The 25526-nt window shown below is 42.4% G+C and overlaps 1 protein-coding gene across 1 annotated transcript in view; it reads right to left on the bottom strand.

The window, feature by feature from the left end:
• Nucleotides 1-23615, bottom strand: part of NOBOX (NOBOX oogenesis homeobox) — a 31288-nt gene extending 7673 nt beyond the window's left edge. The window contains exons 1-4 of the mRNA XM_033194227.1: nucleotides 23408-23615; nucleotides 22766-22814; nucleotides 19826-20035; nucleotides 5172-5281 (exon numbers count right to left, since the gene is read on the bottom strand). Of these exons, the coding sequence (XP_033050118.1) occupies nucleotides 5172-5281; nucleotides 19826-20035; nucleotides 22766-22814; nucleotides 23408-23615 (577 nt within the window). The remainder of the gene's footprint in view (nucleotides 1-5171; nucleotides 5282-19825; nucleotides 20036-22765; nucleotides 22815-23407) is intronic.
• Between the last annotated feature and the right edge of the window lie 1911 nt (nucleotides 23616-25526).

Here is a 25526-nt window from a genome sequence, read left to right as displayed (position 1 = left end):
GTGTTTTGCTTTAAGGATTTAAAAGACTCTGGACACCACGTGCTTTCATGCTGAAATCAGCTGTGGGTACATTTTCCTATTCCTTTAATTGCCTTGAGGGGCTTGGCCTACACATGTGGACTTTGGAGGATTGTGAGAAATTTAGTTCTTTCTGAAACACAAAAATGTAAACTAACTCCGAATATGATCAAGACTTCAGGCATCTCCTGTTTCATTCCATGCCTTCCATAATGTGGATAGCCTCTGTTTCACGAGGCGTTCAGACAGATGGGGCCCAGTTTCTCTGCTAGAAATGAAGCATTCCAGGACAAGTGAGCAACGAGCTGTGGGGCACTGACACTGCTTCCAGGATCATTTGATGGTGAAAAATCAGGACCATTTGGTGGTGACATGGTAAATGGAACGCAGGAACGTCCTTGCTCACAGAAGCTTACGGTGGAGGGGAGATCGTCAAATGATCATGTCAGGATAGTGTGGTCAGTGGTGAGTTAGAAGTAGGAAAGACTACTATGGAGCATGGAGGAGCAGGAACCCCTTCTGGACTAGGATGGAAGCTTCTTGCAGAAGGCGACACGTAGGCTGTGAGCTGTGGAGTTGACCACATCACAGTCCCACTTAAAACCTGACAGTCACCCCTGACTGCCAGCATGAATGCCAGGCTCTGAGATCCGGATCTTTCCCCTGGATCCTCAGCTCCCCTGTGTTACCCACCCCAGTATTTCAGTGGTGGTGTGTGTGTCTTTTTTGGCCTAATGTTTCTCAAAGAATGTTCTTAAAACCCCCTGGATCAGAATTTCTTAGGGAATTTGTTTAAAGTGGGGGTTCCAATCCCCAGAAATCTTAATTGGCTGGTCCAAGGAGGTACCCAGAAACATCCATTTGAAGCCCCTCAGGTAATTTGTGTACATTGCAGAGTTTGAGACACTTTTAGACTTTGCAAAAACAAAGTCAGTTAAAACTCTCCTGTGGATAGGAGTAGGGGCAAGGTATGGTAGGGGCCTGTGTGGGGAAAGGAAATGACCTTTTGTCCTTTACTGAGGTGTCTACTGCAGTGAGAAGCAGGGTGCAATTAGTTTCTTAATAGATTATCCTATCCCATTAAACTGAAGAGAAGTCATCCTTCTCTGCCATCATTTATGTTGCGTTTCCTCTCTCTAGCTGACTCCCCTCTGCCAGGGTAAAGGTCAGAAAGCAAAGATCCAAATTCCCCATAGGCTGTATGGCACCCTTCCACAAACTGTGAAAGATACAGGTTCTAACTCTGCAATAGATTGGCATAGGGACTTAGGGAATTTAAAATATGGGCATTTTTCCAACTGGGCACAGTGGCTCATGCCTGTAATCCCAGCACGTTGGGAGGCCAAGGTGGGCAGATCACCTGAGGTCGGGAGTTTGAGACCAGCCTGGCCAACATGGTGAAACCCTGTCTCTACTAAAAATACAAAATTTAGCTGGGTGTGGTGGTACACGTCTGTAATCCCAGCTACTTGGGAGGCTGAGGCGGGAGAATTGCTGGAACCCAGGAGGTAGAGGTTGGAGTGAGCTGAGATCATGTCACTGCACTCCAGCCTGGGTGACAGAGTGAGACTCCATCTCAAAAAAGAAAAAAAAAATTGGCATTTTTCCAAACAGAGAAATGAGGTTTTTTTTTTTTCCCCACAAATGATATAGTTGGATGTTTTGTTTATTTACATGAAGAATTTTATCGGCTGCAAGTGAATTTTATCTAAGATGTACATTGCATGGGAAAATGTCTGATGAGTTTTGTTGGGAAGGTATTGTGTTTTTGGTATATCCTGTTAAGTCATATCTTCCATGGATCAACTTCAAATGAGGGAGGTTTGTCATGGAAGTTAAAATACTGGCTAGATGCAAAGAGACAGCTCAATTATATGGAGGGCAATAAGGTATTGTTTTAGGAAAACTTGGGGCTATTTCTTCCTAAGTCCTGTTTGGTTGCATTTCATCTTTGTGATAAGCTGACTAGTTCATAGACTAACTCAACTTTGTTTAGAGGACAGGGAGGTATTTTTTTAATTTTTAATTTTTTTTCTGGTTTCTTAGTTTTCAGAGCCAGACTTTATACCATTACCACCATGTACTTAGCAAGAGCCATTTCTTCCAAAATCTTTTTTTTTTTCCTCACAGATATGAGAATACCAGAACAAAAAGGAAGGTGTCTGATACTAAAAAAAGTAGTTAATTTTTTTCAGTCTATGAAGAGTAAGTGAAATAAGTGTTCTTGGTCCTTCTCCCTCTCTCTCTATAGTGAGAAAAATAACCAGAAGAAGGCAGCTGATTGAGAACATTTTTTGAAGCAAAACCACAAGATAATGTGTTCTTGTTCTGTGGGCCACACCCCAGAGTAGGCAGCATCAGGTCATTGGAAGACCTAGGACCAGAAAGGCAAGAATTAAGTTGTGAAAGACAAGCAGAAATCTGCGCAGGCCCTGGCCAGGGAGATCATAGTCACAGCAAGTATGGGAGGTCAGGGGCCCCGGAAAACCACCAGGAAGAGATGACATTTCCAAGGCAGAGAGAGTGAAGGGAAGCCTGAGCCAGGCACATGTTCAGGGACCAGCACTGCCAGAGTCCGGGCAAATGGCCGGATGATTGGATAAATACTGGGGACCGATGACAGGGAAAAAGTGAATGGTCCCAGAGACTGGGAGAGACACTGGCAACTGCCAAAGTCTCTGCCCAGGGGTTTCCTGTGGAAATCCCAGAAAAGGATGGTTTCAGGTTGCCTGTGAAGGGAATTAGGAACACCTGGCTAGAGTGGAAACTGCCGGGCAGGGCGAGGACAAGTTCTGGCGTGAATTAGCGTTGTAACTTCTAATGCCCTTGCCCCAGACACTCAGGATAATGTGCGTCTAACAAGAATGGTGACCGTGTTTTAAACATTCGTCTGCTGCTGCTATTGTTTACAATTAATCGCCACTGCTGGTGTTTTGTAATTTAGAACATACTTTCACATCCGTTCTAATTCTCTCCTCCTGATGTGCCTGACTTTTGCAGGCACTTTGTTCTTTCTATTGTATTCTAGCCTTCTCCAGCATTGCAATCGCTATTGCTAATTACAGCATGGCATACAAGGATCCCTCAAAACCCAGCCCCAACCTTCACTCAGGCTTCGTTTGGCTACCACCACTTCCCCGCCCCCACAGTCTCCCCTACTCTTCCAGGTTTTTGTTCCAAGCTTTTACTCCTTAGAAATGGCCATGCCTTCTCAGGGTCACTGATCAAACTGTTTAACAGCATGAAACATCTTTTTTTTTTTTTTTTTCGTGGCAAAGTCTTACTCATCCTCCAAAACCCAACCCAAATATTCCCTTTCTGGGGAAGCCTAGCTCAGCCTTCCACAGCCAAAATTAACTGCCCCCTCCTAGGGCCTCCCCTTGTACTGTGTTTACATTTATATTACATCACTGCTCACAGGCTGAACTGATTAGGGCTTTGTGTATTCTCCACTGGATTGGGAGTTCTTAGATAGTAACATGCATCTATTCATGCCCGGTGCTTTCTTCTTGCTTTGTAAGTATCAACTCATTGACTTCTAACAACCCTATGAAGTTCTATTATATGGTTATCCCCATCTTACTGAAGAAACTGTAGCATAAAGAGTTTAATACTTCTCCAAAGGTGACAGTGGCCACCTCAGATTTGAACCCAGTTAGTCTAGTTTCTGCCTGCACTCCTAAACACTAGCCTCCACTGTTTGTTTGATTGTATCCATCACTATACTGGCATAGTGAATCCTGCATGGGGAATGGATCATTGTTCAGTGACAAAAAGTTGACGATTGCCAAGACTTAGGGAGCAGGGGAGTGAAGTGGCTGTGAGTTCAAAAGCATAGCAGCAGTGATGGAACTGTTCTGAATGTTGGCTATAGCAGTGGTTCCACAAGTCTACACACGAGATAAAACTGCACAGAACTAAATACACACTAGTGCATGAAAACTGGTGAAATCTGAGTAAGGTCACAGATTGTATCAAGTCAGTTTCCTAGTGTGGTATTGTAATGGCGTGACAGAAGATGTAAAACGGGAAAAGGGAATTTGGAATCCCTGTATTATTTCTTACAACTGCATGTGAATCTACAATTAAAAAGCAGGAAAAAAGTTGACCCTAGTGTTCTGACCACAAGTTTGGTTCTCCTGGACTTGGTTAAACATAATTCACAGAAATAACATTTTGGTATAGTAGCATTATTAACCTTTGCTTGATGGTAATTTTAAAATGTAGATTTAAATGATACCTACATCTTTAACAGGGCTGTGGGTAGGCAAAGCAGAAGAATTTATATCTAATTTGTTCTAAAAGTAAAACAATAATATGTCTCATAATAGGAATGCAAATTTATTAGAAAAAATGGCAAATACTGAACAATGAAAGGAAAAAGATGATATTTCTCATCAAACAACAGTATCAGTTATTAACAATTTGGCACATTTCCTCACAGGATTTTTTCCATTATTGCTGTTTTGTATATGATTTTCATGATTGTAATTACACTCCATATATAATTTCAAGCATTTCTTCCTTAAAATGTACTATGAAAAGCACAGTTCTGTATTGTTTCGAAGTCTTCAGAATTTATTGAGTGGCAGTACTGTAATTTAACTATTTTCCAACTGTTGGAGCAATCTTTTTAACTTAAATATTATACATTTTAAAAAATTAAAAAGGCAAATTTGAAATAAAGCTTATATCTTTGTCCCATAGTGGCTTTTAAAAAATAAACACCTCTTCCACTTGGTTATTGGTCTATATATATATTTTTTAATAGTCCCAAGCCCATGAGAAGCCCTGAAGTTGTATATTTCACAGGAATAGACAGGCTCCCTGGCTGGCAAGTGGACAGCTAAGGGTAACTTCAAGAAGGGGTCTGGGATTCTGAGATCATAAACTTGACAGCCAGCAGGGCAGCTTAGCTTTAGTGAGAGGCAAGAATGTCCCTGGACAAGGTATTTTTTCCTCCTTCGGTATCTTGGGGCTGTACCAGTTCTGCTGGTGGCTTGATAGATTTTTCTGATGTTTGAGTCTAAGGTCAGTGGATCCCAAGAGCGGGTGCTCTGCCAAGAGTCCTCAGTGTATGGGAAGACAACTCTGTCTTCTGTCCAGAGTGTGGTGCTCACAATTTTGCTGTTCCTTCTAGGACATGAGTTCACCCTCCTGGGCTTCGAAGCCATCCTTGTCTCTGGTGTCCCAGGTACCCTCCAGGTCTGGTGATGTTAGTGTCAAAAGGAGAGCAATGTCATGGCCAGCAGGTTCCTCTATCCTTTTGGCACAACAAACTTTAGGCTCACTTTATGGTGACAGTCCTAAATCTGTAAAATTGAAGATACTTGAGCTTGTATTTAAACATCTCCTTTGCTTGATGTCAATCAAGGGCAAGAGCAGGAGTGTGGGTTAGAAGCTGGGAGCAACTTCCTTTGCATGGAGGAGGGAATGGTGAAATATTAGGCTTGCGTTTAGTGAGGCGTAGAGATTAAACAATGATAGCAGACTAGATTGATTACCTGACAAATAATTAGGCCTGCAAAACCTGTCATTCCATTGGTTGGAAGGAAGCAATCAAACTGGATAGGCTGTGAGATCCAGCCTTTGTTTTGCAAAGGGCTTCTGATCGTTTCTGTTTTACAAGCTGCATTGCTGCATGCTGCACATGTTATTAAGGTGGTGCAAGGGAGTGTGGGTTGTGAGTGGGCAACCTGGACCTCAGTTAGGCTCTCATTCAGAGCAGTCGTAAGGAAAAGGAGAACAGAGCAACAGAGAGGAAGAAGCCATATTTGGAACTAGAGATGTACTAGATATCATTGGATATGCATTCTTGAATCAGGAGACCTAGTTTATGATCCTCTTCCAAGGTCCAGTTCTTTAGTTTCTCTGTTGATGTGGGCTCCTGAGCAAGGGAAACACATCTCTCAAACTTAACCTGATTTTCAAACTGAATTCCTGATTCCCACCCCCAAACTTGTCACTCCTCCTGTCCTCCCCATCTTTTATCCTCCACCCAGCTGGAATCACCCTTGATTTCTCTCTCTCCCACAGCGTCTATAGAAACTGCCAGAATATTCTTGTTGCCCTTTTTCTACTCCCAGCCCACTGTCACCCATTTTCCAGGGACTTGCATGTGAACGTCTTAAAATATACATTAAGGCCGGGCGCCATGGCTCACGCCGGTAATCTCAGCATTTTGGGAGGCCAAGGCAGGAGGATCACGAGGTCAAGAGATGGAGACCATCCTGGCCAACATGGTGAAACCCTGTCTCCACTAAAAATACAAAAAAATTAGCTGGGCGTGGTGGTGGGCACCTGTAATTCCAGCTACTAGGGAGGCTGAGGGAGGGCAATCGCTTGAACCTGGGAGGCTGAGCTTGCAGTAAGCTGAGATCGCGCCACTGCACTCCAGTCTGGCTAAAGAGTGAGACTCTGTCTCAAAAAAAAAAAAAAGGCCGGGCGCGGTGGCTCAAGCCTGTAATCCCAGCACTTTGGGAGGCCGAGACGGGTGGATCACGAGGTCAGGAGATCGAGACCATCCTGGCTAACACGGTGAAACCCCGTCTCTACTAAAAAATACAAAAAACTAGCTGGGCGAGGTGGCGGGCGCCTGTAGTCCCAGCTACTCGGGAGGCTGAGGCAGGAGAATGGCGTAAAACCCGGGAGGCGGAGCTTGCAGTGAGCTGAGATCCGGCCACTGCACTTCAGCCTGGGCGGCAGAGCGAGACTCCGTCTCAAAAAAAAAAAAAAAAAAAAAAAAAAAAAAAACCACGTAAATTAAGTAACATATGTTTTTCTCCTATTTGTATGCATCAGTGATTTTCTAGTGTACTTAGAGGAAAATTAAACCTTCTTGCTGCAATCCTGTGTGATCTGGCTCCAGTTTCCCACCCCAGCTTCATCTCAGGTGACTCTTCGGATCTTTCAAGCACTTGAAATAGATCAAATTTTCCCATTTCAAGGTGTTCATATACGCTGTTCCTGTGCTTGGCCAAACTCTTCTCTTTGTTCTTGTGACTAGTTCTAGCCGGGATTTAGTTTAAATGGTATCTCTCAATGTCAATTACTTCAGCCACATTATCTACTTAACATTTGCCTCCTGATATTTTCTTGTATCCATTACAGCTCTTAACACAACATGTAATTATATGTTTATTTGTTTACAATCTCTTTTACTATATTTTAAGTTTCATGGGTATAGAAACTATCCCAGATTGTTTCAACAATGTATACCTGTGTATAGGATGTATCTAGCACAGTGACTGGGCTCTAAGTGTTAACTATTTGTTGAATGAATTAATAAATGAACTAATAATGTGGACCTTTTAGTTGGAAGAGAGATTATCAGATTCATGGTACATATTGCAGTTTTGGGAAGTTCACAATTTGATACATTACGGGTATTTGGTAAGCACATTAAGTTAGAATGCTTCCTGAAAATATGGGTTGGCCATTTTGAGAGCTGAAGAATCCAGAAACTAGGGATAAAATGTGGCATTTTAATATCCGTTCTAGGGAATACAATGAGACTTGCACTATACTTTGGTAAAGTCCATAGTCACCAGAGGCCATTGCTTTTCAGAGGCTGAGAAGAGAAGCAACAGGTAGAGCTACAGCCCATTAGGGCTGTTACAGTCTACAAAGATGGGCACAGACAACCAAAAAATGGCTTTGTAGGCTTCATATAGTTGAATCTCGATTTTTAAAATTCAGTCTGACAATCTCTGCCTTTTGATTAGGGCATTTAGACCACATATAAAATTTGTTGAACCTGTAATTCCACCACTTTGGGAGGCCGAGGCAGGCAGATCACGAGGTCAAGAGATCAAGACCATCCTGGCCAACATGGTGAAACCCCATCTCTACTAAAAATACAAACATTAGCCTGGCATGGTGGCACATGCCTGTAATTCCAGCTACTCGGGAGACTGAGGCAGAATCACTTGAACCCAGGAGGTGGAGGTTGCAGTGAGCCAAGATTGCACCACTGCACTCCAGCCTGGTGACAGAGTGAGACTCTATCTCAAAAAAAAAAAAAAAAAATTGATATGGTTGAGTTTAAATTTATGATCTTAGTGTTCTTTTTCTATTTGTCACATTTGTTCTTATTTCCTCTTTTCTGCTAATTTTTGAGTCATTATTTTTATGACTCAATTTTATTTGTTGGCTTATTGAATATATTATTGATTTATAACATTCATTGATTTTTTTTAGTGATTGCATTAGGACTTATAGGATATATGTTTAATTTATCAGAATGTGCCTTAAAGTGACATTAAACCACTTCATTGAAATATAAGAACCTTACAACATTAGACTTTTTTTTTTTTTTTTTTTTTAATGCACAGTCTCGCTCTTTTGCCCTGGCTGAAGTGCAGTGGTGCGATCTCAGCTCACTGCAACCTCTGCCTCTTGGGTTCAAGTGATTCTCCCAGCTCAGCCTGCTGAGTAGCTGGGATTACAGGTGTGCACCACTATGCCCAGCTAATTTTTGTATTTTTAGTAGAGACAAGGTTTCACTATGTTGCCCAGGCTGGTCTTGAACTCCTGACCTTAGGTGATGTGCCCACCTTGGCCTCCCAAAGTGCTGGGATTACAGACAACATTAGACCTCTATGTCTCCCCTCTCAGTCTTTGTGCTATCGTTATACGGTTTTCTTCTATGTGTTATAAACCCCACAACACGTGGTTATTTTTTCTTTCAATGGTCAGTTATCTTTAAAAAATATTTTCAAAATAAGGAGAAAGAGTATTCTGCATTTACTTACATATTTACCATTTCCAGTGCTGCTTTGGATTCTACTTGTTCCCCAAGACCCAACTCAATTACCAGTCCCTCTGTTAAATTTTACCAGACCTGAGTGTTAGTTGCTACAGGATATGATTTTATGACGTTCTTATGACATTATTATGGAGTGTTGTTATTTGACTTACACACCTGATGGAGATGTCTTCATCTCCTCAAGGGCAGTAACCTCGACATCTTATTCACATTTTCATCTCCCAGCCAAGCTTAGTGCCTGACTTAGGTTCTTGGCAAATGTCTACTTCTGAATGAATGCCCTGTCATAGTGCATAATCTTGCTTTCTGAAAATAGTATTGGCTTGCTTATTTAGAGGAATGTGGGAATGATTAAAAAAATAAAACTTGGACTGGAATAGCCGCCATGGTCTAGCAGGTGTTCTGTGTTATGTTAATTACGGAGGATGCTAGGCAGGTGCTGGTTCTCTTCTAAGCCTTTATCTCAGTATTAAAACAACTCATAGCCAATAGCTGGGATTTTTCTCTCACAGATGGTGGAGTTCCGTAACTTACGTTACGGACTTCATCTGATTGGAAACAGTCTTGATGAACCCAACACTCAGTTTTCACTTCTTCTATGCACATGTAGCTGTAAGTGCAAAATTGTCCTTTTATACATGTGATCATGTGATTTATCCCATGTAGAATTTGGGCAGGGGGCATACCTGATTTAGCTTGGAGAAGGGCACAACATGAACTGTATATTGGTAGGGGAAAATTAATGATATTCGATATATAAAATTCTGAAAAAAATATAATTTATCAAATGCTGAAGAAAAGAATTTGGGCTTTGCAGTAGGGACGGCTTAGTTTTGCATTGCAATTTGGTCACTGATTTTCTGAATACATTTGTCTTAATCTCAGTTTTTTTCATGTAAAACAGAAAATATCAGTCTTATCAGCTAATGGGATGATTAAATGAGATGATGTATGTAAGCCAGCTCCCTCAGTGTCCTACCTGCTTCTCACGGGATAAACAGTGAATAACTGATAGCTTTTCTGTGGAGCAAACCTCCACCTACATGCACACTGTATATGTGAGTGCCTCCACTGTCCCTGTATACCCTCCTGCACTCTTTGCCTCCTGACAATGTCCCTTCCACTTCTATACTTGCACCCCCCTTTTCATATATAACTTTTTATTTCTTGTTTCTCCCTGAAAACACACTATTTGCAGATCCAAAAGAGGAACTTAATTCATAGTCTTCATTAAAATTAGATTCTATTATAACTTCAGTACAGCGTTCCTGTTTATTATAAGATTCTGAATGCTTGGTGTTGGAAATTAGACTGCCCTGAGGAAGGCAAATCATCAAATGCAGGGGCAAAAGAGTTTTAGATGTGGTAACATCAGAGAACTAGTGTCTTAGATGTCCAGAACCAGTGAGTATTACTCCCTTCATTCTCTATCCCCAATACAGGGCCCTACATGGCCTATAGCATAATTCTAATTTTACTCAAATGGCAAAGATCTTCTTTGATACACTCAGAACACTGTGGAATATTTGGTACTTGTTGGCCAAGGCTGGGAGATCTGTCCTTCTTTCTGTGCACAGGAGAAAACAGTGATATTTGAGACCAAGGAATGTGTGTGATTATAAACCAACAAATGCTCAAGTTTCCATAAAACAAGATGGAGAACTGGGTACCCTGTTTCATTAAAAACAAAAAACAAAACAAAACAAAAGTATATACCTTTGAGAATATGTAAGAATCCTGGATATCTGGCCCTGAAGTCTGAGGGAATTTCTTCACCATTTTCTTACCAAATCTAGTTTAAAGCTTTCTCTAATGCATTTGAAGAATTTTTCTAAAGGAGTGACAAAAGTACATAGTACAAAGTGGCTTAGAGTGACTGTAATGTTGTTTTGCAACATTTTAGGCAGGATTGGGACTATAATATTCATTACTGTTTGATATGGTTTGGCTCTGTGTCCCCACCCAAATCTCACCTTGAATTGTATTTCCATAATTCCCACATGCTGTGGGAGGGACCGGGTGGGAGATGATTGAATCATGGGGGTGGATTCCCCCATACTGTTCTCATAGTAGTAAATAAGTCTCAGGAGATCTGATGATTTTATCAGGGGTTTCCACTTTCGTGTCTTGCTCATTCTCTCTTTGCCTGCTGCCATCCATGTAAGATGTGATTTGCTCTTCCTTGCCTTCCACCATGATTGTGAGGCTTCCCCAGCCACATGGAACTGTAAGTCCAGTTAAATCTCTTCCTTTTGTAAATTGCCCAGACTTGGGTATGTCTTTATCAGCAGTGTGAAAACAAACTAATACACTGTTTGTTCAAAAAGAGCCATCCATGAAAGATGTGTACAGTGTGAACCTTATGAAAGAGGAAAAAGAAGATTGCACTGTGACTAGGACAGGATATGTTATGCTGCATTTTAAAAAAATGAATCCTCAAATCCCAGAGTCTTGAAACAACACAGCTAATTTGTCTCTCATAGTACATATCCATCACTGGTCAGCAGGGCATTCTGCTGCATGTACACAAAGGCCCAAGCTGACCATCTTACAGCTCCTTTATCTGGAGAGCACATCTTCCTCCTCAGCCCTGCCAGCAGGAGAAATGAAGGCATTTCAACTGCCTCAGCTTCTTCTGTCTCTATCTCTCCATTCTTCCTGAAAACTTACTATCTGCAGGTCCAAAAGATGATCTTTATTCATATTCCTCACTGGGAGAATGGAAATTGAAAATTGACACCCCTCCCTTCTGCTCATATTTTGTTAGCCTGAACTAGTCTATGGTCATGATTAATTGGAAGGGCACTGGGAAATGTGTGAGAAAGTGGAATATTTGGTACAACAGTATTGTCTTTGCCTCAGCCTGCTCTTTTGATCACTGAATATCTATTTACCCCCTATATTAGTCCATTTTCGCACTCCTAATAAAGACATACCCAAGACTGGGCAATTTACGAAAGAAAGAGGTTTAATGGACTTAACAGTTCCACATGGCTGGGGAGGTTTCACAATCATGGTGGAAGCCAAGGAGGAGCAGGTCACATCTTACATGGATGGCGGCAGGCAAAGAGAGAGCTTGTGCAGGGAAACTCCCCTTTTAAAAACGTCTCATGAGACTTATTCACTATCAAGAAAACAGCATGGGAAGCCTGCCCCCATGATTCAATTACCTCCCACCAGGTCCCTCCCACAACCTGTGGGGATTTGAGATGAGATTTGGGTGGAGACACAGTCAAACCATATCGTTTAGTCCCTGGCCCCTCTGAAATCTCATGTCCTCACATTTCAGAACCAATCATGCCTTCCCAACAGTCCCTCAAAGTCTTAACTCATTTAAGCATTAACTCAAAAGTCCACAACCCAAAGTCTTATCTGAGACAAGACAAGTTCCTTCTGCCTATGAGCCTGTGAAATCAAAAGCAAGTTAGTTACTCCCTAGAAACAATGGGGGTACAGGCATTGGGTAAATACAGCCATTCCAAATGGGAGAAATTGGCCAAAAGAAAGGGGCTAGAGGCCTCATGCAAGTCCAAAATCCAGTGGGACAGTCAAATCTTAAAGCTCCAAAATGATCTCTTTTGACTCCATGTCTCATATCCCAGTCACACTGATGCAAGAGGTGGGTTTTCATGATCTTGGGCACCTATGCCTCTGTGACTTTGCGGGGTACAGCCTCTCTCCTGGCTGCCTTCACAGGCTGGTGTTGAGTGTCTGTGACTTTTCTAGGCCCATGGTACAAGCTGTCAGTGGATCTACCATTCTGGGGTCTGGAGGATGGTGACCCTCTTCTCATGGCTCCACTAGGCAGTGCCCCAGTGGGGACTGTGTGTGGACACTCTGACCCCACATTTCGCTTCTGCACTGCCCTAGCAGAAGTTCTCTATGAGAGCCCCGGCCCTGCAGCAACTTCTGCCTGGGCATCCAGGCATTTTCCTACATCTTCTGAAATCTAGGCAGAGGTTCCCAACCCCCAATTCTTGACTTCTGTGCATTTGTAGGCTCAACACCATGTGGAAACTGCCAAGGCTTGGGGCTTGCACCCTCTGAAGTCACAGGCAAGTCCTACCTTGGCCCCTTTCAGCCATGGCTGGAGCGGCTGCAATGCAGGGCACCAAGACCCTAGGCTGCACACAGCACAAGGACCCTGGGCCCAGCCCACAAAGCCATTTTTTTCCTCCTAGGACTCTAGGACTGTGATGGGAGGGGCTGCTGTGAAGACCTCTGATATGCCCTGGAGATGTTTTCCCTATTGTCTTGGAGATTAACATTTGGCTCCTCATTACTTAAGCAGATTTCTGCAGCTGGCTTTAATTTCTCCTCAGAAAATGGGATTTTCTTTTCTGTTGTATTGTCAGGCTGCACATTTTCCAAACTTTTATGTTCACCTTTCTTTATAAAACGGGATGCTTTTAACAGCACCCAAATTACCTCTTGAATGCTTTGCTGCTTAGAAATTTCTTCCACCGGATATCCTAAATCATCTCTCTCAAGTTCAAAGTTCTATAAATTTCTAGGATGGGGCAAAATGCCACCAGTCTCTTTGCTAAAACATAGCAAGAGTCACCTTTGCTCCAGTTCCCAACAGGTTCCTCATCTTCATCTGAGACCACCTCAGCCTGAACTTTATTGTCCTATTGCTACCAACATTTTGGGCAAAGCCATTCAACAAGTTTCTAGGAAGTTCCAAACTTTCCAGCATTTTCCTGTTTTCTGAGCCCTCCAAATTGTTCTGACCTCTGCCTGTTACCAAGTTCTAAATTCGCTTCCATATTTTTGGGTATCTTTTCAGCAACGCCCCACTCTACTGGTACCAGTTTTCTATGTTAGGCCATTTTCATGCTGCTGATATACCCAAGACTGGGCAATTTACAAAGATAGAGGTTTAATTGGATTTACAGTTCCATGCGGCTAAGGAGGCCTCACAATCATGGTGGAAGGCAAGGAGAACCAAGTCACATCTTACGTGGATGGCAGCAGGCAAAGAGAGAGAACTTGTGCAGGGAAACTCCCCTTTTTAAAACCATCAGATCTTGTGAGATGTATTCACTATCATGTGAACAGCATGGAAAAGACCTACTCCCAAGATTCAGTTACCTCCCACCAGGTCTCTCCCACAACCTGTAGGAATTTGAGATGAGATTTTGGTGGGGACACAGCCAAACCATATCACTTCCTTATTCCCAATTTCCATAGACAACCTAAAAGTTCGATTTGATCAATGCATCTGGCACCCATTCCAGGAGTCACTGAATGCTATACAATAGTCACCATATCAGGTTAGGACCTGGCTCTTCTTGGTCTGCAGATCTAAGAGCTAAGAAGATGAGTTTTCTGCTGCCCATATAACTAGTACCCAGTGATAGAACAAGAACAGATTAACATCAATAAACACATTCTGGAAAGCCAAGAATGGAAGTTATGAGCATTCACTCTTCTGCTTTATTGGCCTCTTCTCACTAGAAAGAAAGGGCTCTTCTTCCACTTTCTGGCTTTTTCTGGCTGTCTGATAGGGGTCTCATATTTCTAAGTATAATCTATCCCACTGCGTAATTAGTGTAAATGATATTAAAGTGTCTGGTGGGGAGGAGAGAGGCGAATATCTTTGGAAGGGGCAAAGACGTTTCCCAAGGAGGAAGAGGTCATGGTGGGAACCCAGGTACTGCTTTGGCGACCTCTCAGCAGGAGGGAGAGGAACCCGACAGGTTGGCTTAGTTTGTATCTCAGGGAGGCCTGGGGAACTGCCATTCCACCTGTTTTTCCTTTTTCAAGGCTCAGTCTTTCCTTTTTTCTTCCCTGCCTCCCTTATGTATTTCTGGAGCTGTGTGGAGACAACACTTGGAAGTGGCCTGTGGATTTATCAGGGAATACGTGATAGTTCTTACCCTGTTGGCACCAATAGTCTACTGGGAGAAATAATTATAATATTGTGTGATAAATCTTAAAAATAGAAATATTATCAATGTAATCTGGGAGGAGAGAAAAGGAAATGGCCAGCCCTAGAACATCGATTTCTTCAGTGAACTCTTTATTAATTTCTGTGGTATTGTGCTCTCCTGAATCCTTATCTCAAGAAACTCTTTGACCCTTTGTTTTTTGAATGTGCTTTCTCTGTCTCATATATTTGTACTTCTTTTTAATATCCAGAGGAATTTATCATGGGTCTGTTTTTGTCCTCTAGGGTTCTTCAAATCTTATAAACTGAGGCAGTATGAGAATTTATGGAAAAATATATAAGTAGGTCATAGATTCTTGCAGCATTGAAAAACCAGACTTGGAAAATGGCTCAGCAGAAGAGAAGTTCCTATTCCAGTAAGATTCTGGGTAGGGCATTACCATGGGAACCTTGATACTAGAGTGGTGGTTGCTGGGACATCTCAACTCTTTTTGCATCTTTAAGTCTCCAGTTCAACACACCAAGTCCTGAGTGGAAGCATCTAATTGACCTCACCTTGATGTGTGTTTACATCCTGGTCACTAGAGGGTGGGGGAGGGAATAACTGGCTTCTTCTCCCATAGTGAGGGGTGGGGCCCTGCTCCCACCAAGATCCACACAGTAAAGTTTCTTCCAAAATAGGGGAGTATTTGGATATTGAATATATAGACAAGCAACTTCTCCCTCTGTCATTGCCTGCCTCCACTTTATCAGAAAATTCTGATTCATCCCAGATCTTTAACTCCAGCTCTGACCATCTACACCTGTTTTTCCAAATGCATTCAGGGGCATCCTCTTGGGTGCTCCATGGGATCTAAACTCACATAGGATAATGGCCAGGCACAGCATCCTTCTTCCCCTTCTCGGACTATTTCTTTGAGAATCACCTGAGAAACGAGTTAAAAATGCAGATTTTCTAGACTTCCTCTCCCTCCTCTGCAATGCTGATTTTTGAGCTTCGGGAGGAAAGCCCAGGAGTCTGTCATTTTCAGCAGGTGGCCCAGAAAATTTTCAAATTAATAATGGCTCTGCTCTTTGGGAAACAGGGTTTTCATCTATTACAAATTTTTGCCAATGTTTTCTCTGCTGTATCTCTCAAGTCTTCCCAATCTTTTCCCTAAAACAGTATGTCTTCTCTATTGCAAAGACTAAATTCAAGCCATCTTTATTACTAACTTTATACTCTATGTGTCCCACCATCACCAGTACAGAACTTCTCATAGGCCTCTCTACCTATTCTGTGGCGATAGCATCAGGGAGATCCAGGGAAACTACCTTCTACCTTCTGCATCCCTTGGAATTTGTCTGTATTTCCAGAAATTGAGTTTTGTGTGGCTGCTTTGGTTGATACAGTATGAGATAACTGGAGGCCGGACTCGGTGGCTCACGCCTGTAATCTCAGCACTTTGGGAGGCTGAGGTGGGAGGATCACTTGAGCCTAGGAGTTCAAGACCAGCCTGAGAAACATGGTGAGACCCCATCTCTACAAAAAATAAGAAAATTACCCAGGTGTGATGGTGTAAGCCTGTGGTCCAAGCTACTGGGGAGGCTGCAGTGGGAGGATCACTTGAGCCCAGGAGGTTGAGGCTGCAGTGAGCCATATTCATGCCACTGCACTCTGACCTGGGTGACAGAGTGAGAACCTGTCTCAAGAAAAAAAAAAAAGAAAAAAAAAGATAACTAGAAAGGCACAGGTACTGACCATTTAGAATGGGTACTGACTAGAAGCAATAGGTGACTGATGCAAAAGTGGCCTGAATCCTCATCATAGTAAACAGTAATACTTTGACTAGACTTCTGTTTCTGCAACCCAACAGGTTTTCACTAGGGCAGATTTGCACAGGTCATGCCATAAGTCAAATTATTTGTCAATGTGCCCTTCTGGCCCTGCTCAAGGGATGTTCTGTGTGACCTGCAGTGAATATTTACTCTCTGGTTAGGGCACAGTATGGACACATTATGATCCAGCCCGTATGATCTCCTTTGGATCTTTCTTTTCAAGCGTGATGGTTTAAAGGATTGTTTTGTACCGTGGAACTATCCATAGAAAATTATTTTGGGGATTCTTCTATTGTTCACTAACCTGGCTTAAAATATGGCTTTACTTTCTGTCTTTACAGTAAGCGAGAGGTTAGAAGGATATGCTTGAATAAGGAGACTGCCTTCCTCTACACTGACAGTATTTTATTAAGAGGATTAGAACATTTTCTTTGTCTTGTATTTTATACATTAATATGATTTTATGTCTTCTCTCACCTTGAAACTTTCTCTGTAGATTTTAATTTAAAAGGTGAAGAGGTAGGCCTCAATTTCCTTGATTCTTTGAACTCTGAGTTGGAAGATGATGGTAGTAAATCATTGGAGGCTCAGAGGTGAGAGAGTACCATTTGTTCTGGGAGGACTCGACGTCGTAAATTTGTCCTTAGACTTACAAGAATGTTAAACACCAAAGAAAGAAGCCTACATGATCTCTATTCTCGACCTCGAGCAAGGATTAGCTTTGTCCTGGGCAGCCTGTAAGAACACACAGTCTCACTGCTCCCTTGTGTTTGTGCACTAAAGCTCTGCTCTTCAGGGTCAGTCAGAGCAGCACAACCAACAGCGCAATGCAAAAGCTGAATAATATGGGAACGTATCCTGAGCACTTCCAATTTATTTAATAATGTATATATGAATCTAGGTTCACATATTCAGATACATGAGAAATACTATCTTTTTTTTTTGAGATGGAGTTTCACTCCTGTTGCCCAGGGTGGAGTGCAATGGTGCGATCTTGGCTCACCGCAACCTCTGCCTCCTGGGTTCAAGCAATCCTCCTGCCTCAGCCTCCTGAGTAGCTGGGATTACAGGCATGTGCCACCACACCCAGCTAATTTTGTAATTTTAGTAGAGACAGGGTTTCTCCATGTTGGTCAGGCTGGTCTCAAACTCCTGACCTCGGGTGATCTGCCTGCCTCAGCCTCCCAAAGTGCTGGGATTACAGGCTAACATCTTTCTTTATGTTCTCCAAATCAGTCTAATTAGAAATTGGGCATGTCATACTGAGGGGTTCTCTAGGGTCCTGGGCCTTATACAGGAGAGACCACCCACTTGTCTGTTATTTGTCCTTATAGATCATCAGAGACAACTGCTCTCCTTGTCTACACATTCTCTTTAGGTCTGAGATCTGTCTGCTTGGGAAAACAAGATATTCTGTAAACGGGTTCGGTGGTCCTATCTCTGTGGAAGCAGCACAGTCCTCTTCTCTGAGGTCTCGCTTCTCCTCACTGGCACTCCCCACCTCCTCAGCCCAGGGACAGATCTTTCTTTTATGAAGCTCCTTCCTGCTGTCTGCTTTGTCTCTCCATTCTACAATTTCCCTGAAACCTTGTTCTTATACTGAATCCTTAATGACAAAAATTTAGTTTCCTTTTCATTGAGAACATAAGGACAAAGGGTCAGAAAGTGAGGGGTCTGTTTGCATCTTATCCTTCTAGTGTAGCAAAGAAAAAAATAAAGAAGGCTGATACTAGAAGTCTCATATCCTAACAACCAGGCATTTGTTGCGTTCCTACTATGTATTAACACTCAGAACACTTTCCTTCTTGTGAATTGGTGCTCATGGTAGCTTAGGCACTCTGTTAAGCGTTGAAGGCATATGGTCATCCTTGCCTACATCAGGTGGGGTTCATGGTGCAGTCAAAAAAAATCAGTGCTTGCAAATTTAAGCAAAAGGGGCTGGGTGCATCAAAGAAGTCCCCACCCCACCCCCCCGCCCCCATACACACACACTCAAAAAAAAAAAAAAAGAAAAAAAATGATGTGGAGTTAGCCAGATGAATGAGAGAAAACACTTAAGAAATATGTAGGGGCCAGGTACAGAAAATGAAGAAAGGCAAATAACAATGAATAATCTAGGCTCTGCCCTCAAAGGCCTTTAGAGCTCAGTGAGGAAATGGGCTTTTATATGTATAATACAAGGCAATGAATGAAAGGAGGCAAAGCTAGTCCCAGTTCTGCTTGGAAATTGCAGCATCAGGGCTTTTAGAAGAAAAGTTGGTATTGAGCAGCATATAACCTTTAAATACTAACACAGTGGTAGAGCTGATGTTCAAATTATCTGGACAGGTCAAATCTGTCTGGACAAGGCAGAAGAGTAGGCTGCCTTGCGTAAACAGTAGAACATTCTAAATGGAGAAGCCACTTTAAAATGCTCTTCCTTGAAACCTTGCATGGTCATTGGCAAAATGTCATAGCTGAGTTTGGAAGAAGACATACCATTTGCATTGATTAAATCATTTTCATTAATCAGGGCAGTTAATGTTGTAATGTTACAATATTACAATGTAATGCTACATGCTGGATGGATGTGTTGTTAGATACTATTGCTACTTATCAAATAGAAACACCTGATCAATCTGGAAGACTAACTTACTAAGGTGTTCATCTGTATTTTAGCATCATTGCTATAAACAAATCAGAAAGAATGGAAGCTATCATTTCTTTGTGGACAACTCAACCCTCTCACCCCACACATCAACATTTTCTTTACCTAACAAACAGTAATTTGAACCCAAGACCGGGGATGGTAACAGTGGGGTCTTTGCTGTCCCTAGAGCAGATTTAGAGGAGTGCATTCCCTCAAATCTTTGAATCACAGTGTGGAGGAAAAAGGTAAGGGCTTTGAAGAGGCTGATGGGCCAAACCTGGAGGATAGTTTATCTGCAGTGAGAAAAGGGGTAAGTTCACTACACCATTTCTTTCTCTCTCTCTCTCTTTTTTTTTTGTTAGTTTTTGTCTCATAATCATAAACTTAACTCTGTAATCCGGCTAGATGTGGAAGAGAATAAGGAAAATATGGAACTCAAAGAACTGTAGCAAGAGCACAAAGATTATAGGATACTGAGAGCAAATAGGGTAGAAGGGTGCTCTCCTGAGCTGCAAAAGGAATGGTCTGGTAGCTAAGGTAAAACACAAATCAAATTTATTAAAACACAAATCTAATTTATTAGATTTGCCCACAGTCAGCAGTGATGATCTTCTTGCTGATCTTGCTATTCCTAGAACAGAAGCACTCCATGACTTCCACAATGTTCATGCCATCTTTCACCCTGCCAAAGACCACACACCTGCCATCCAGCCACTCAGTTTTGGCAGTGCAGATGAAAAACCGGGAATCATTTGCGTTGGGTCCAGCATTTGTCATGGACAAGATGCCAGGACCCGTATGCTTCAGGATGAGGTTCTCATCATCAGATTTGTCCCTGCAGATGAACTTGCCACCAGTGCCACTGTGGTGTGTGAAGTCACCACTCTGACACATAAACCCTGGAATAATTCTGTGAAAGCAAGAATCCTTATAACCAAATCCTTTTTCTCAAGTTCTCAGAGCAAGACAGTTTTCTGCGGTCTTTGGAACTTTGTCTGCAAACAGCTCAAAGGAGACGCTGCCCAAGGGTTTGCTATGGCGATGTTGAAGAATACTGTGAGGTTGAACGTGGCTAGTGGCAAGGGGCTCTGGGTAGCATGGGTGGCATATGCAAATCTCCCCCCATGACTATTTCACGTGTGTATGTATGTGTGTGTGTGTGTTTGTAATCTGTGAATAGTAAAGATCCATGCCCCATTTACACATTACTTGCTATTTGTTAATAAAATTCTGTCTGATGTGTGAATGCCTGGGGCGGGAATAGGAGATTAACTCTGAGATCCATGCTCCTGAGGTTAATCAAGAAGGATTGCTAGGCCTAGGCTTAGCATAATGAAATACACCACCCATCTGTGAATGAATGATGTGGGCTCAGACGGTGAGCATCTCAGCAGCAGTCTGCATTAAAGACTCTTGTGCCCCAAACATCACTGAGTTTGAGTTTCTCAACATGCTGTTGCTTGAGAGCTAAAGATCACATTTAATTTGATTCAGGTGTTATTACCAATAAAATAATCTATAAGGAAGTTGCAAGACTGCTTGCAATGGTATATTAAAATGAAGAAGCCAAGTTTTTTGTTTTTTTTTTTTTTTTGAGATAGAGTCTTGCTCTGTCACCCAGGCTGGAGTGCAGTTGTGCGATCTCGGCCCACTGCAACCTCTACCTCCTGGATTCAAGTGATCCTCATGCCTCAGCCTCCCGAGTAGCTGGGATTACAGGCATGCACAACCAAGCCTAGCTAATTTTTATATTTTTTAGTAGAGACAGGGTTTCGCCATGTTGGCCATGCTGGTTTTGAATTCCCGACCTCAGGTGATACACCCACCTTGGCCTCCCAAAGTGCTGGGATTGCAGGCGTGAGTCACCGTGCCTGGCCAGAAGCCAAGTTCTAATTGTGAGTTATGTAAATACTTAGAGCTTTCTGATGTGGCTGTGGAATAGACTGGTGTCTAATAGAACTTTCTGTGATGATGGAAACGTTCTAGATCTGCACTGTTCAGCCCAGTAGCCACTATATGTGGCTATTTAAATTTAAACTTTCAATTAAAATTCAATACAATTTTAATTCCTAAGTCACACTGGCCACAATTTATGTGCTTGGTAGACACATATGGTAGTGGCTTCCATATTGGATAGTTCTGGAATCAAAAGCGTCTTCTGTATAGGTGATCTTTAGAGCTGGTATTTGGGAAATAGTTTTCAACTTTTCTGCTAAGTCTGATAGATTAATTGACTGGAAGGGACTGCTTGAAGCATTGTGTGGGAAGGACTTGCAATCATATTTAGATACACTGAGAGAGAATGTTGTGGTAAATGGTAATCTGAGTGTGGGAATGAGGTACAGTGCTATGGTTTAATTATTTACCTTTTCTCATTTTAAACTTTTCCTCGCATCAGAGAGAACATGTATGTTGAGGAAACCATTCAAAACCTCGCTTCCCATGTGATTCTGCTTCCCATCTGTTTGGATCAGTTGCTGTCTCAAGGAGACACCTGTTTCTACTCTTCGTTAAGGGTGGGGACAGTGAGTGCGCCCCCTGTCCCTTTCCCCACAAATCACATACAGTCACACACACAGTGTAATATAGTTCATCAGCAAACTTTCCTGTCCTGTTCTCCCTTGCAGACTTACATGTGGGATCCTCAGAGAAGACTCAGGGAGATGGGAACTGGGCAGGCAGGCCTTGATTAAAAGGAGTAAATGGTGAAGGAAAGAACCACTTTTTCTGTCCTCATTCCCCTATAAAATTGACATATTTTTTTCCCCCACTGAGAACAATAGTAACATCTCTGGTAATGTTATGCTACCACGAACTAACATCTTCCTTTCCTTCCCTGTTTTGAACCCTTGGGTGGTTTGTCTGGCCATCCCACATCGTGATTTTTGAAAGAATTAAGTACATTGACCTCTTGCTGTTAGCATTTCTGTAGTTTGCTCAAGGAGTTTATTTGGGGAAGGGAAGACAAAAGGTTCATAAGAATAATTTCTTTTTATTTTACTCCCTTCTTGTGTATGAGTCAATTTTTTCCCCAATAGCTATGACCTTCTTACAGTAAGGGACCCTCCTGCAAGTAAGGACTTAAAGTATGAGTCTATTTTTTTCCCCAATAGCTATGACCCTCTTACATTGGTGTCTAGAAGAGAGGTTGACAAAAGCCAACATGCAACGTAGGATTTATTGAACTGAGATGCCTGGGATTTAACGGAAAGTCTTGTATTTAGGACTGTGTCAGTGGTACACTATCTGATTTTCCCCACTTCAATGGCTAAATGAAGATTAACTGAGACATGAACCCAATTCAGGCTGGACTGCCAATAGCTACCCCAGAGTTGCTGTTTAGCCCTGGTACCCTAATAATGCTGCTTGTATCAATCCCCCATTTTTTCAGCACTTCACCATCAGGATACCGTCCACAGGGTTTGCAAATGGTGGGCCCACTGAACTGAGCTGAAAATGAAGATGTAACGTTTACAATGCTACTTGGCCAACAAGCAGTGGAAATATACACACTACTTGTATACATGTGGAATATACACATCCTAGTTTAGTAAGGTTTGGCTGCCACCTGGTGGGGGAAATTCTGCAGTGTGTTCATTTCAATGTCAAACACATAAGTAAGACTCAAGTCATGAGTCACCTAACTGTATGCTCGGATGCTTCAGATATTCCAAAATAGTTCCGTTGCCCTAAAGGAATTAAAGACTTATAATTGTGGTTGTGTTCGGGCATGTACCTGCTATCTGCAGATATGATTGCTCATTAACCAAGTGAGACTCAGGCCCAGAGTCTTTGTCTTCGACGGTTCTTTCCAGCTCTGAGGTTGTGTCAGTCTTCACCTAGACTTCGAGAATAAACTTGAGGCCAGAATTATTAAGATTCTTATTGCCAGCTGGAGCTAACACACGTTCCACCAATTCCAAGCCGGGTGTGAAATCTCCTAGAAACCACCCACTCTTAGAACAGATCTCATGGAACAAATTACAACAGGAAGGAATCCTCACCTCCCTTTATCAGAAAATAGCCCTGTAAGCAAGGAGCATGTAAAGAAGTAGAATGGAAAAGCAGGCAAGTTAAGTTTTAACAATGCTAAGTACCTGACAGATTTTCCTTAAGTTGATTCTTTTTTCTAACCAATGTCTAAAAAACAAACAAACTACAAAAAAAAAAAAAAGGAAAATTATGATCTACTTTGATCTACTTTCTTTGGGTCGTGGAACAATAAGTAAGACATCTTGATCTTGTAGAATGACCATATAACAATATGTTGAATCAGATTTACACCCTTCCCAGATTTTCTTGCTTCCTTTTCCTGGGCCACTGGCTGCTGGCTCCATGAAGAGTCCCATCACTGCTGTCCTCTCATGGAATATCACTGTCCACCTTGTCTTCCACCACTGGCGAAGGCCCAGTTCAATGGGCCTAGTCAGGTCAGGTATGGGCACCAATGCTGCTGCAGCTCCCACCGTGCCAGGTTCAGTGAGAGCCATGCTGGAGTCTGCCTTCCCCTGGGAGAGGCCAAGGGAGATCTCACTGAAAAGCCTGGACTCACTTTCCCACTGGCTACCTGGAGGAACCAGTGATAACCCTAGTGAAAGTGCAGGGGTAGGCACTGGGTCATAGGCAGAGGGATTCGCTTGGGCAAAGGCCTTGAGAGAGCCAAGAGAGTTTAGAGAACTGCACATTGTCAGCGTGGCTGGAGTGTGATGAGCAAATGGAAGAGGAAGGCGGAAGACAGATGACACAAGGCTTTGCAGGATGACCTTGAACCTTAGCCAGTGTCAATGGTAAGCTATGTAAAGACTATTGCAAGCAGGTTCGTGGTTTAAGAACTGGCTGCAGGGTAGAGACATGATTAGAGGGAGACAGAACTTGAGAAAGGGAGACAAGGAGATGATGGGGGCACTAGGTGGTGGCAATTGACTTGTAGTCAGGTGACCAGAAGTTCTGTTCCGACTCTGTCACTAACTTTGGTTGAATTATTTAAGCCTTCTGCTGTTTCATGTTCTCATCTATGAGTCAGAGTTAAAACTACCTCAGCTGGGTGCAGGGGTGCACATCTGTAATCCCAGCACTTTGGGAGGCTGAGGAAGGCAGATCACCTGAGGTCAGGAGTTCGAGACCAGCCTGGCCAACATGGTGAACCCCCATCTCTGCTAAAATACAAAAATTAGCCAGGCGTGGTGGCATGTACCTGTAATCCCAGCTACTTGGGAGGCTAAGGCAGGAGAATCACTTGAACCCTGGAGGTGGAGGTTGCAGTGAGCTGAAATCATGCCATTGCCCTCCAGCTTGGGCCAAAAGAGTGAAAGTCTATCTCAAAAAAGCAAAGCAAACAAAACAAAACAAAACAAAAACTACCTCATTCCTAGTCTTTAGAATTAAATAATTTGAATGCACTTACTAATAGGTGCTTCATAAATATGATTTGGGTGTGAAAGGTGTGAGGACGGAGTGACCTCCCCTGAGTTAGCACAGCTGTCAGGCCGGCTGAGCACAGCCACCACCAAGGCCCCACTAAAGTAGGCCCTAGGTTTTCTCAAGATAACAAGTGATTTATTTGGATGTAAGGAGAGTTATCTTTGCATACTGTCTCCACAGGATTAAGGCACCAGAACGATGGCTGGTGATAGAAATGTCAACACCAAAAGGCTGGCAGGACACTAGAAACAGCAGTGTCAGGATATGCCAGCTGGCATTTGCTGCATGCTGTGCTATGCATGTGTGAACACACAGACACATAAACATTGTAATTAACCATCCTGGGGTGATAGTATGTTCATACAGTCAAAACAGGTGATGGATTTGAAATGCAATTTGAACTTAATCATTTGGGTGAGGTGATTTCAGAGTTGACTAATCTAGCAAACCATTTTTAAAGGGTGCTAATTAAAAATTGCCTGGGGTTATCAATTTGCTGCCAGAACTGCAGAAAAATGGGCATGGAAAAATTTCAGTCCAGCTAATTATTGGCTAAAGCATAAGACTTGATTACCATGTCAGGGGAATTTTTTTAATGGGGATATTTTCATTCAAAGCTTTTAATTTTTTAATTTAGGGGGAAGAATTATTGAGACACTAGAATTATTATTGAGAGACTAGAATCCTGGGGTGAGAAAGACATAATATCTTATTTGCTTTATTTTGTTCACCATTAATTCTATCTAGTGTCATGAAGGCAAATACATTTTTTGCGTACTAGATTGAGGAACCTTGGAGTCCTAGTCTGTAGATGCTTAATTGTCTGAGATAGCACTGAAGCCTAAAACCCAAGTGGACAGTTACGGTGTTTATTTCAGTCAGCAGAATCTCAGGGTTTGAAGAGAGCATTTAGTATGCTGTGAGTGTGGCTGATGCAATTCTTCTTGGTGCTTTTCCACTTTCTCATTGATATTTTAAAA

This window comes from Trachypithecus francoisi, unplaced genomic scaffold, assembly GCF_009764315.1.
Source record: "Trachypithecus francoisi isolate TF-2019V2 unplaced genomic scaffold, Tfra_2.0 Lachesis_group4, whole genome shotgun sequence".
In the NCBI taxonomy this organism is placed as follows: Eukaryota; Metazoa; Chordata; class Mammalia; order Primates; family Cercopithecidae; genus Trachypithecus; species Trachypithecus francoisi.
Note: the sequence above shows the minus strand (reverse complement) of the source record. Positions and strands in the feature narration are given on the sequence as shown.